The 13,871-nt window shown below is 38.7% G+C and overlaps 1 protein-coding gene across 1 annotated transcript in view; it reads left to right on the top strand.

The window, feature by feature from the left end:
* The first annotated feature begins 1,040 nt into the window (after positions 1-1,040).
* Positions 1,041-13,871, top strand: part of LOC102491237 (vascular non-inflammatory molecule 2) — a 16,562-nt gene continuing 3,731 nt past the window's right edge. The window contains exons 1-7 of the mRNA XM_006144321.2: positions 1,041-1,198; positions 2,588-2,819; positions 2,943-3,073; positions 5,746-5,938; positions 7,785-8,073; positions 9,666-10,039; positions 11,184-11,354. Of these exons, the coding sequence (XP_006144383.1) occupies positions 2,607-2,819; positions 2,943-3,073; positions 5,746-5,938; positions 7,785-8,073; positions 9,666-10,039; positions 11,184-11,354 (1,371 nt within the window). The 5' untranslated portion in view covers positions 1,041-1,198; positions 2,588-2,606. The remainder of the gene's footprint in view (positions 1,199-2,587; positions 2,820-2,942; positions 3,074-5,745; positions 5,939-7,784; positions 8,074-9,665; positions 10,040-11,183; positions 11,355-13,871) is intronic.

The following is a 13,871-nucleotide window of genomic DNA, read 5'->3' as shown; positions in this document are numbered from 1 at the left end:
ATCCAACCACTTTGACCACCATGCCACTAGCTGGCCTGACCAAACAGTTTTTCATTGATTTTAATTATTCATCCTTTCAAGCAAGTCCATTAATCATAAAACAGCAAATTAGTAAGTAAGCTCTTTTTTTAAAAAAGAATTATTTTATTTAACTATATGTTCATTCATTTTAATTTGACCAGAGAGGGACAGAATGAGAAAGAGAGAGAGAGAAAGCTAGAAAGCAAGCTGCCTGGTACAGGACTTGAACCACAGTAGGACATGTGGGAGTCCAGCGCCCTTAACCACCATGCCATCTGCTGGCCCCATAAGTAAGCTCTTTTAATAGTGAGTTATAATTAATTATCTTCCCTGTGACAAAATAACATTATTTTTCAACAGTTAAATTATAAGTTAAGCCTTACTTGATAGATTATCGTTACGCACACAAAAATGCCAACTCTTGAAATTCTATGTCCTGAACTTAAGTGTTTTACTTGTAAGGGTTTGAAACATTATCAATGACCTCTTTGGTAAATGTTTTTCTTTATATTTCAAGGTTCCACACATATTAAAAATCATTGGTATTTGAATATCCATATTAACCATATTTTAACATTTCCTGGAGAAAGGATTTTGTAAATTAAGCAATATTACTTATGAACAAATACCTTTGAGTAATTTTCAGTAGCTCTTTCGAGTGAAGGTGGAAGGACTGAAAATATTTGATGACTGTTGCACTATAGAATTTTTGTATATATAGGATGGAGTTATAATGTTATGGTTATAAAAATTTTTGAATGATGCAGACTCAAATACTACTTTCTTCCTAAAAACAAACAAACAAACATAAATCACTGCTTAATTTCCTAATTTCTTACCCTCTTAGGCGATTCCCTTTGTTTTCAGATTCTCAGTTCTGTGAGGCAATTTGGCAATTCTGCCAGAAGAAAAACGTTTAGTCATCTTGGCTTTCAGTCAAAAGTTATTTCCCCTTTTTGCTTCAGCCACGACAAAAACAAAACTTTAGTCTGACACTTTTTCTGATGTTTACAGCCACTAACAGAGAAAAATATCCAGGAAATTGTATTAATAGAATTTCCCCTGCTCCTACCACCGAAGAGTGAAGACTGTTAGCTCCTTTCCCCAGCTTCCCTGACAGCCTCCAAGCAGAGCAGATAATGAAGTGTTTCTAACAGGCGATAGCAAATCACTGAAGGTAGGTCATGGTCCAGATTATACTCAGAGGGAGGAAGGAGCTTAGATGCTTTTATCAGGCATCGAGTGCATCAAATATTCATTTAACGTTGTGAGAATTTATCTGTGGTCTTTTTAGGGTGGCAATTTTGAGTTGGTTTCCTTAAAAGACATGAGTGTTCAAACACTCAGATGCATACATTCTATTGGAGCACAGACACATGCATGATGTCTTGTTGGGTGTAAAGGAAATTCTGGAATGAGAAGTGAGACGTGGCACACCCTGCTGTTAGTCACTTCATTTTTGGCTCAGAATCCTTTTTTTTTTTTTTTTTTTGAGAGGCTTTTGCTATAGTGCATACATGTGCTCACCAGAGAGACAGAGAGAAGCTAGAAAAGGGAAAGTGAGAAATCGCCCCTCGGTGAACCATGGTCAGCCATGTATGAGTCTCCAATGCCTTAGCCACCACACACCTGCTGGCCCCAACCAACTTTAAAATTTATTTTTTCCTTTTTATTTTCTAAGATATTTCTTTATTTTAAAAGCAGAGACAACATTTTCTACTTTTAAAAATGAACAAATTAAATGTTTATTGTGATATATATATTTTTCTTTTTGGAGAGATTTTCACTATAGGGCGCGTGCGCTCGCCAGACAGACAGAGAGAGACATTAGAGACAGAAAGCGAGAAATCACCCCCCAGGGGGGATGGTCACGCCGCAATCCCTTCTCCTCCATTCTCCTCTCGGGATCCTGGGCACGCACGCACACGCGCCTGGCGTGAGTTTTAAGCCACCGGGTCTGGGACGCGAACCGCGGTCGACTACGTGGGAGTCCAGCGACATAGCCATTACGCTAACTGCTGGTTCCCGATTGTGATATATTTTTCATGTGATTTAATTTAATTACTATTTTCTTTCTATTAATTAAAGGTAGAATTACAGTATATATAAATTTTTTGAAATTTAACATTAAATTATATTCATAGTACATGTTGCTCAATCCTTGTAATACTTTCTGATTGTATTTATTGAACTGTGACAGGTCAGGTGGGGCCAGTAGGTGATGTAGGCCTTAGACTACCGCATGGTCGACCAAGTTCCAGTCCTGGAACAGCAGCTTCAAACTCATGCCAGGTGTGTGTGCGTGCATGCCCAGAATCCTGAGAGGAGAGTGGAGGAAGAGGGACTGCAGCATGGCCATCGCTCTGGGGAGTGATTTCTCGTTTTCTGTCTCTGTCTCTCCAGTGAGCGCACACATCCTATAGCAAAAATCTTTCTCTTGAAAAAAAAGAGGGGGGTCAGGCATGACGTGTTTATAAGATTATGGAAGTTCAATAGCTGGAAGTCATATGATACTTAAAAGTTTTCTCCTCTATAAATACTACATGAGCATTACTTTCACTTTCAGAAACTGCTAAACCTTGGCCATGGCCGTTTCCTCCTTTCCAACCTTTGTGGCATTTTTGGCCCAGATTACCCTACAAGTTGGTGCCTTGGACACTTTCATAGCTGCGGTGTACGAACATGCCGTCATATTGCCAAATAAAACGGAAATACCTCTTTCTCAGGATGACGCATTGATTCTCATGAACAAGAATATAGATATTCTGGAAAATGCAATTAGTCAGGCAGCAAAACAGGTATTCTTTTATTTCTACCAATCATAATTTATGGGAGGGTATAGGAGCTGGTGGAGAATCAGGGTGCTGAATTGTCTATGTCACACATAGAAAAATAATTTTGATTTGACTTTTTTTGAACAGGATGCTCAAATCATTGTGACTCCAGAAGATGCACTTTATGGATGGAAATTTACCAGGGAAACTATTTTCCCTTATCTGGAGGATATCCCAGACCCACGGGTGAACTGGATTCCCTGTCAAGACCCCCGCAGGTATTTCAACTCTCCTAGCTGTTTGTGTAAAAGTGCTGTAAGTCTCCAGATGTGTGTTTGTGAAAGCAAAATGATTGACCTGAATTATCATATATGTGGTGTATGTAATGGTTATATTTACTCATTAGATTTTTAGAAATCATACTTAGAAACCATTTAACAATCTTATGATTGAATATCTTTATTAAAATTGGGAAAATATTTAAGTAGGGCATTTACTACAAAAAAGAAAAAAACCTAAAGGACAAGGATCTTGTGATTGAACTAGTAACTTAGTTTCTGAAGTAGACAGTTATGTTAGAAGAATACCCCAAGGCTGCTGTTGAAGGGACCATATTTCAGTTTCATAGAGTCTGTCCTAGAGACTGTTTCCAAAGCAGAAAAACCTCATCATGGACTTTCAATGAAGCATAAGACCTTATGTTTTGAATTTGTTTGCCTAGGCTCATGAAGTTAATTTTCCTGGGAAAAGGTAATTTAGAAATCTTCTCATATAAAATATATAATCAATATTAGTGTATATATATGTGTGATATATGTGTGTGTGTATATATATTTATATATTTAAAGAATTATTTTATTTAACTTGATTTATTTAGTTTTTAATTTGACCAGAGAGGGACAGAGTGAGAGAGAGAAAGAGGGAAAGTGAGAAAGCAAGCTGCCAGTTTTGAGACTCAAACCACGGTTGGCCACATGGGAGTCCAGCACCCTTAACTAACATGTCACCTGCCAGCTCCAATGTTGGTATATATTAAATAAGTAAAACCTACTTCTATTATGACTTGACGATGATTTTTAATACAGACATCTCAGTTTTCTATTTGCAGTAGTGGATCTCTCACTCGTTCACATTTGTTCTCTCACTCTCACCTCTCATCTCTTATTCTCTTATCTACTCACCTGTTCTCTTACTCTATTATCTGAAATTAGATTTTTAAAATATCCTGCTGTTACATTCTTGCTGGAAGATTTTTTAGGCACTCCTGATAATTCCGAAATTTGCAAAACTATCAGGAAATGGCTTTTCTGCGCTGTAGAAAGATTGACTACACCAAGAAGAAGCTATTGGGTTTTATAAGGGCAGACAGTTCCATCTTCCCATTCTTTCTGTTCTAAGCTTGTGCTCTTTATGGGTTTTGTAAGACTTTCTTTTGTACAAGAAGAGATGCCAGTAACTGAAGTCTTTCTGCATAGGAGTTTTGAGAGTTGCTTTCCTTCTCACAAGAGTTTGAGTTCTAGGTTTCCTTTTAAAAGTGTGTGTTGGACATTTGTAGAGGAGTTGAAGATCACAATGTTATGGAAAATAATGTAGGTTGGTGGAAGGGTGGAGGAGGGGCTCATTCCATAAGGTTAAGAAATGCCTTTTTCATAGCCCCAGAGTAGAAGGAACATAAATTGCAGAGAAGAAAAATTTTGTATCCCCACCCGTGGTAGTGACAGTTAATTCAACTGGAACAAAGGGGTTGCTCTTTACAGGTATACAGAACAAGGAAGAAATGGCAGGCCTGGGAATAGGAATCAGGGATTCAATTTTGTGCATCTTAAGTTTGTGCTGCCCTTTAGACATCCAGATGGAAATGTCAACCCGGCAGTTACATGTACACGTCAATACAAAACAACATAAAAGGTTAAGGTTAGATCTGGTGATAGAAAGTCAGGAATCCACATAGAGTGAGTTAAAGAGAAGCCACTTAAGGCTTTAGCTCTAGGAAGCTCATATTTAGACTCAGAAGAGACAAGAGGAAGCAGCAAAGGGGACAGAAGAGCAACCAACAAGTGGGAGAATGAGAGCGTGGGTTCAACCGGGAACCTGTGGTATATTAGAATGAGAGGGTGGATTCAGCAGAGGAACTTGCGGTGTGTTTCCCAGGGGAGGGTAATTAACTGTGCCAACTGCTGCCAAGAAGTCAGTAGGATCAGATAAGGTAAGGTGTGATCATTGTTGGCATTAGTGAGTTGGGATAGTGGAGAAGAAGGTCAATTGGAGGACTTCCAAAAGAAGAGAACAGGAGAGGCAGAAATGGGATTAGCAGTATGGATAGCTCTTTCAAGGAGTTTTTCTGTAAGAGGGAGCTGAGAACTGAAGCAATATTTGGAAGGGCATGTAGTGTCAAGAGGGGTTTTTATTATTATTTATCTATTTAAATTTACCAGAGGGTATATGTGCTCACCAGAAAGAGACAAAGAGAGAGGTAGTGGGAGAAACACCTCTCAATGGGGCATGCTCAATCCATTCTCCTTTTCTTCATCCAGTCAGGATCTCGGGCACTCACATGCATGCACTCAGTGTTCTTTTCAAGCTACTGGGTCCAGGACCTGAGCTACATGGTTGGTCATATAGGATCAGGCTCCCTTAACCACTGGGTCATGGGCTGGCCTATTATTGTCATTTTTCAAAAGATAGGTGGTAGTAGAGCATAGTTTATGCAAATGGAGTGATTCAGCAGAGAAGAGATACGTGTGAAAAACGAATTGCTGGAGCAACAGATAGAGGATGGAAAATATTCATCAAGTTTAAATATAATCTGTGGCTTTTAAAATATGATCATTTAGAAGTAGTTTTTATGTTGACTTCAGTTAACATTGAGGCTCTTATTATGGTTATTATCTCTATGAAGTGACTAAAATACTTCAAATAATTGAGAAATCTTTGTAAAAATTTGATTTAGATTTGGTCACACACCAATGCAAACAAGACTCAGCTGCTTAGCCAAGAACAACTCTATCTATGTCGTGGCAAATATTGGGGACAAAAAGCCATGTAATTACCGTGACTCAGCATGTCCTCCTAATGGCTATTATCAATACAATACCAATGTGGTGTATGATGCAGAAGGAAAACTGGTGGCACGCTACCATAAGGTAAGAGAGGGAACAGACGTGGGTGATGGAATCTGATGTGTGTGGCAGATGCTATGGGGTATGTCTAGGAGTTTGAGCTTTTTTCCATTGAGAATACAGTCTTACTTGAGTTTCGTTTTGTTTTCTTTCGTTTTGTTTGGTTTGGTTTTTATGGATATGAGTAATAAAAACAAAGACATTTTAGAAAAGAGTGATTCTGGATAAAAATGTAGGCAGAGACCCATTAGCAAAGTATTGTAAAGGTCCAGGATTGAGATAAAATTTTTGTATATATAAAACAAGTGATTTTAATGTCGATGCAAAAGGTACTAAAGTGATTATAATCTGGAAACTTTTAAATACTGAAATGATATAATGATGCTTCAAAATTATGTGGATTAGTTTCACATAAGTTAATTTTCTTTTTCTTTCTTTTTAAATTTAATTTGCCAGGGGGCACATATGCTTGCCAGAGAGAGAGCAGAGGGAAAGTGAGAAAGCTCTGTCCATGCAGGATGGACATGTTACAATCCCTTCTCCTCCATCTTTCCCTCCTTTCGTTATTTTGGATGTGTATGCACACACACACACCTGGTGAGCTGAACTATGCAGCTAAATTCCATTCAGCTTGGTGGGAACCATGCAGCTAGCCATGTGGGATCCAGCTGCTTTAACAACCACACCACCACCAGTCCCCCACATACGTTAATTTTCTGTCAAGTCACAAATATACTCTTTTCTACATCAATTAATTTAGTTCTCATCTTGTAGAGAGAGAACTACTAATGTCAAACAATAAAAATTTTATTTTAAAACTGTGAGTTGGAAAAAGAGTAAAATAACTCTGAAGTCACCATTTTAAACTAACTGGGAGGGGAGATAGGCTGGCCTTTGAAATGAGTGTGTGATGCACAGGTGATATGAATATACCTCCTCTTCCTCCATGTTTTTTCTAAGTATTTTAAATGATAGCTTCAGAATCTTTTCAGTGAAGAAATTATATTCTGAAAATTCCAATTAAAATATAGATATTAATTGAAAAGAGTGATATTAAATAATAATTTTCAATGCCTACTGGAAACATTTTTAACATGAATCCTCAATAAATGTATTTGGTTGTGGATTAATAAATAAAAACAAAGATTTCCACAGTTTTCTTCATGACTATGATTTAGGACAGCATTTATATATAAATTAAACTTTCTTTTTTTTGTTCTCAAAATGTGTCTCATACCAGGCATAGAATTGTAAACTCTTATATTTTCTTGTTTGAGAGATTGAGCCTGAATTATTAAATATATTTTTTTTATATATATATATGAAAGAAAGAGAGAGAAAACATTCACCAGAGAGGGAGACAGAAAAAGCAATCTCTAATGGTGTGTGGTCGTGTTGTAATTAGCTTTACACACATGCATACACACACAGTGTGTTTTTCGATCTCCTGGGCCAAGATCTGAACTATGGTCAGCATTAGAGATCTGCCTCCCAATGCACAGTGCTTTAACCATAGTCATCCTAAATTTAGGGTTATCACTCTCCTTTCGCATCCTTATCTGATTCACCGATATTTATTGTTCATCTATTATGTGTCTAGACAACAATGATCAAAAGACTAACAATGCATGTCTTCAGCTTTCAAGAAGCTCATAGTCTTTGGAGTTTATGGAAGGTAATTGGTTCTTGAGAAAGAGGAGTAGAATAAATTGAAAGTTTACTTCTAATCGCCAGACTATTCACTTTCTAGGAGTGACCATAGCTGTTGACCATAAATAATCAAACCAGTTACTCACTTTGGAGGGTTCTTATGAGTCATCTTTTTAACAAACATGGCTTTACTAGTTTTTCTTCTATGTACTTGTTGCAGTACCACCTCTACTCTGAGCCTCAGTTTGATGTCCCTGAGAAGCCGGAGTTGGTGACTTTCAACACCACATTTGGAAAGTTTGGCATTTTCACATGTTTTGACATACTCTTCCATGAACCTTCTGTTACCCTGGTGAAAGACCTCCATGTGGACAGCATCGTGTTCCCCACAGCATGGATGAATGTTTTGCCCCTTTTGACAGCTATTGAATTCCATTCAGCTTGGGCAGTGGGAATGGGGGTTAATGTTCTTGCAGCCAACATACATCATGTCAGCCTAAATATGACAGGTAATTCATGGACTAGATGAGGTTTGCTTTATGTATGTATAGCTATGCCATAATCCCCTCTCTCCCATTCTCCTCCATTCTCCTCTTGGGATTTGGGGCACTAATGTACACATGCCTGGCTTATTTTTCAAGTCACCAGGTCCAGGACTTGAACCACAGAGTCAGACATGTGGGGTCCAGCTGCCTTAATCACCATATGTACCTGCTGGCCAAATGGATGTATTTTTTGTTTTGTTTTTATTTTCTAAACTTGCTAGAGGGTGCTGCACTCACCAGAGAGAGACAGAGTGAGGGAAAGTGAGGATTGCCCCCCTCCCATGGGGGATGGCCACACTACAAACCCTCTTCCTGTTGGGATTCTGGTCATGCATGCGCATGCACCTGGCATGTTTTTCAAGCTGTCAGCCATATATTTCTAGCACCATAACCACCACACCACCAGCTGGCTCTACAGTTTGTCTTTCTAAATACAGGGAAATTAATGGCTCAGACATAATGTGTCTTGATTTTTTGCTTTTTTTGTTGTGACTCCTCATTACATTTGTCATCCTTTCACAAAATAGAGAGAGAAAGAGAGAGAAGATTATAATAGTTACGGTTGTGTTAAAACCTTATGTATATCATTCCATTTCATCATTACTACTCTATGTCATCGGTGTTAACATTCCAACTTACAGGTTAAAAAACAGACACAGAAAGTGCAAATAACTTGCCAAAGACCACCCAAGTAACTAGCCAAGCAGAGAACTAAATGGAAATGTGCTCTAAACTGCAAAGGCAGAGGACTATATTATTATTTACATGCTGCTGTATAATTAGTTACCCTGAAAGTTAAAGTAAATGTGATTTTACACAACAAACATTTATTATATCCAAATTTCTATCAGTCAGGAATTTGAGAGAGGCTTAGCTGGGTGGTTTTGACTCAGGTAGTCATTTCAGGTGGTGTCAAGTTATTGGCTGGGCTAGCAGTCATCAGAAGGCTTGACCGGGGCTGGTGGGTCTTTTTCCAGGGTGGCTCACTCACATGACTATTGGCAGGAGAGAGAGACAGAAATAGAAAGAGAAGGACACAGTTGATTACTTACCCACCATCACTTCTATCATACTCAAGAGGAAGGGAATTACATCCACCCATTGGAAAGAGGAATGTTAAAGAATCTTTGGACATATATGAAAACCACCACAGTAGGAGAATTTTGCATTACTTTTCCCACCTTTTCAGAACTCATGAATACACGGATTTTTACATTTGGTTTAATTTTTCCATAATGGTAAAATAATGCTGTTATATTCAAAGAATATTTGGAATGAGACTATCCAACCTCTATTTTTCTCTCTTTCAATAGCAAATGGTAGTATCGAGTTGTCAGAAAAGTCATGATGTTTCTTCATGTTTTTCTAGGCACAAATGTGTCATGACTTTTCTGATAACCCAATAGTTAGATGTGCAATATACTTAGAAGACTACATGTTCTTTCATTGTGAGCAGTACTAAATAATCACATGCCTTTTTCTGATGGGGACATTAGCAGTGTTGGCTTGCGTGTGCGTGTGTGTGTGTTTTACAAATACTTGTCTTCCATTCCCAGGGAGTGGTATCTACGCACCAGATTCTCCCAAAGTGTACCATTACGACATGGAAACAGAACTAGGGAAGTTGCTCATTTCGAAGTTGGATGCACACCCCCGAATCTCTCCTGCCTACCCAGCGGCGGTGAATTGGAGCGTTTACGCTGTGACCATCAAGCCCTTTCCAGTACAGAAAAACACTTTTGGGGGATTTATTTCTCGGGATGCATTCAACTTCACAGAACTTTTTGAAAATACAGGAAATCTTACAGTCTGTCAAAAAGACCTCTGCTGCCACTTCAGCTACAGAATGTTAGGGGAGAAAAAGGATGAAGTTTATGTTCTAGGAGCTTTTTCAGGATTACATGGCCGAAGGAGAAGAGAATACTGGCAGGTAATCTCGGTTCAAGAAAAAGACAGTGTTTAAGTCTAAGTAAAGTCCAGCTTAACTTTTCATATTTGTACCAGGAAACCAGGCGTTTTATCTATTTATTGTTTGGCATGATGTCATGCATTGACAATTATTATCCATATACACACACTGATATTAATCAGATATTTGTGATGGAGATTAAGTTTAATCCGATTACTTACTTTGAGCACATTTAAAAGAGTATTAATCTGGCAACAATGATTTTCTGTTTGATGGCTGAACTAGTTTGCATATTTGTGGTAAATTTCAAGTTTTTTTCTTAACTAGGTTTACTGACATATCTAAATATAAACAGTCTTATTTTCACTTACAAAACCAACACTGAATAGAAATACCACTTTTATATTAGTTTCTTTTTAATCCGATTACCTAGTCTTTTTATTTTCTTCAAATGACAAATTTTAAAACTGCAAACTTTTCATAGAATGTTGGCTATGAATTTGTATTTACTCACTATCCTCAGTGCTCCATTGTCTTCTTCCAAAGAGAAGGATATGGCAAAGAAAGACAGGTGCAAGGATAGTAAAAAATAATATATATATATATTTTTGCAATAGGGTGCATGCACTTGCCAGAGAGAGAGAGGGAAAGTGAGACATTATCCCTCAGAGGAAATGGTCACTCCGCAATCCCTTCTCCTCCAGTTTCCTCCTGGAAGTTTGAGCACAGACACACATGCACCCAGCATGATTTTCTAGCTTCTGGGTCTGGAACTCAAACCACATAGTGGGCCGTGTTGGGATCCAGGCACCTTAACTTCCATGCCACCTTATGGTTCAGGGATGGTCAAAATTTTGATCATACTTTCAGGTTCAGTCTTATTATCATTCAGGGATATATGCTTTCTTGGCTTCAATGCCATGATCTGACATGCCACACTTATAGTTTAAGTCTAAACTGACTTTTTCTTTCAATCCACTTGTTAGATAAGAATTGGGTTGGTTGTAAGATCATTTGCCATTTTCCAGTCATCACAAGAAACGTGATTCATATTCCTTTATGAAGAAGAGTATTTTGCCTTGCTATGGTTACCAGCTAAGTCAATGGTTCTGGCACAGTGAGTTAGATGGAAGGCATGCATTTTACCTGCGTTTGTTCCATGCAGGTATGCACAGTGCTTAAGTGCAAAACTACTAATTTGACAACTTGTGGTAAGCCAGTAGAAACTGCATCTACAAGATTTGAAACGTTCTCCCTCAGTGGCACATTTGGAACAGAGTATGTTTTTCCTGAAGTGCTAGTTACTAAAATTCATCTGTCACCTGGAAAATTTGAGGTAAGTGGATTTTAAGGGTATTTCCACTTTATCTATTTTCCAAAGTCAAATAAAACAGCTTAGGGCAACTGTATTAGTTAACTTTGGCTGTGTAACAAACTTCCTTAAATCTTAATAGCTTTAAACAATAACCTCTTACTTAGACCTGATGTCTGGGTTGGCAGTTTGAACTGGGCGTAGTGAGGCTGTTTTTCTGGTCTGGGATGGGCTCCATTGTAGTTGGCTGGGCTCGTTGTGTCTGCCTATAGCTCATGGCTTGGTTGGGGCTGACTGGTTTGGAATGGCCTTGTCTCCAATCCTGGGTGAGTTGGGACTCTCTCTCTGTGCTTGTTCATCTTTCAGGAAACTCAGGCTTATTCACATATTGGTTGGGAAAGTTCTTTGAATGTCTCATCAAACACAGCAAGTCACATGTGAAATGTAGAGAAATAAAGGACTCAGATCTTTCAGTGAAGTGAATTGTAAAATCACACTGCAAAAGGGCATAGATAAAGGAGGAGGAAATTTTGTGGCCACTCAAGCAATTTATAGCAACTAATTCTAAAGTGATGACACTTCTTTGGAACAATACAATAACATACCTAGACCCTATGAGCTCAAGGCCCCAAGAATGGTAGTTTATAGATTTTATTCTTTATTTTGGAGAGGTTTTTGCTATATGGCGCGTGCACTCAACAGAAAGACAAGAGAGAGACAGAAAGCAAGAAATCACCTCCCAGGGGGGATGGTCATGCCACAATCTCTTCTCCTCCATTCTCTTCTCTAGATCTCAGAAATACACACACACACGCCCGGTATGAGTTTAAGCCACCGGGTCTGGGACTCGAACCATGGTCGACTACATGGAGTTCAGCAACATAGCCATTACACTAACTGATGGTCCCAGGTAGTTTATAGATGTTTAATCTCCTTTTGTCACATGTGGAAACAAACAGAAAATCATATATTTATTATATATGCTAGTCCATGACACATTTAAATTGAGCACATGATCTCATATTCTGGGTACTACTTTGACTCTATTTCCATGTCATGTACTCAGAAACCTCTTTGAGGAATCATCCCAGATTCAGACTGAACATTTATCTCATGAAAAATACTGGAGTTTTCCAAAGCAGGTTACAAGTTTGAGGCAGAAATGCCATTCCATTATCACTCTGAACTACGTCAGAATTTGAAGACTTTAGATGGCGATAGTTGATAAATGTTTGCAGAGCATAAAGAAATTAGTCCATAGCTATGTCCTTTCTTTGTTTAAACACTTTGTTCCCCAAATGGTTTCAGGCAATTGGGAACAGTTAGAGGATAATATGAGAGAGTAAATATTTACATGCTTCACTCTATAGTATCTGTGGGTCCTGACTCTTAATAGTTCTGTGAACTGCTCATTCTGGTTCTCATTCCTGGTTCCTTATTCATAGAAAGAAGGAAGGAGGTAATGAGGAAAACATCTCTCCTTTAAATTAGGTGCTTACAGTATAATTATCATTTGGATATTGTCTCATCTACTCCAGCTCATTTTCACAAAGAGGAAATAAGGTAGAGATTGGGTTACACCAAAAAAGATATGAAAGAGACAACTGGCAGGCAGGGCCTTTGGTGTAGCAATTCCTTGGAGAAACCACCATACTCATTTCATAAGCGTAGGTTCTCTATGCATGACTTTCCTGAAGTTTACCAGATTCTGAAGCACAGAAACTAATAAGATGGATAAAAGAGAGTAATAAGTTATTATTTTAAGAAATAGGTTCACTTAGGTGGAGAACAGTCAACTCTTATCTCAAGAAGACTCTATAGTGGCAAATCCTCCTAAGAGTCCAAATTATGGATCAGACTTTTTTTTTTTTTCCCACAGAATTAAAACAAAAGGATATGGGTATTGTCTTAGTCCATTGCGTCGCTATACGAATAATACCCGAGAGTCAGTGATTCATAAAGAAAAGAGGTTTATTTGACTCATGTTTCTAGTAGCGAGAGCCACATCTGGCAAGCCTCTGATGCTGTGCCATAACTTGGCTGAGAGAAGTGGAAAGGGAAAGATGTGCATGCAAAGGGAGAGAGAAAGAGACCCCATGGACAGCCAGCTTGCTTTATAACAACCCGTTCTTACGAAGGCTAAGTAGTGAGGACTTGTTCCATCCTGGGAACTGGCATTATTGTTCATGGGAGAGATGCCCTGCACTTGCTTTCACTACACCCCACCTCTGATACTGCTCCATTGGGTATCTAAGATTTCCAGAAACCCATGTACTGTGGTTTGAATATGTCCCCCAAAAGTTCATGGGTTGGCATTTGATTGTATTGTGAAAGTAGTAAGAGGAAACTTAATTCAACTGAGGGATTAAGAAGTGGAGCCTTGGGAACCAGCAGTTAGCGTAATGGCTATGTCACTAGACCCCCTCGTAGTCGACCGTGGTTCGTGTCCCGGACCCAATGGCTTAAAACTCACGCCGGGCGCGTGTGCGTGTGTGCCCAAGATCCCAAGAGGAGAATGGAGGAGAAGGGATTGCGGCGTGA

The sequence above is a fragment of the Tupaia chinensis genome, unplaced genomic scaffold, assembly GCF_000334495.1.
Source record: "Tupaia chinensis unplaced genomic scaffold, TupChi_1.0 Scaffold000117_2, whole genome shotgun sequence".
NCBI classification, from domain to species: Eukaryota; Metazoa; Chordata; class Mammalia; order Scandentia; family Tupaiidae; genus Tupaia; species Tupaia belangeri.
The sequence above is the reverse complement of the archived record's forward strand: the minus strand, read 5'-3'. Positions and strand labels throughout refer to the sequence as shown.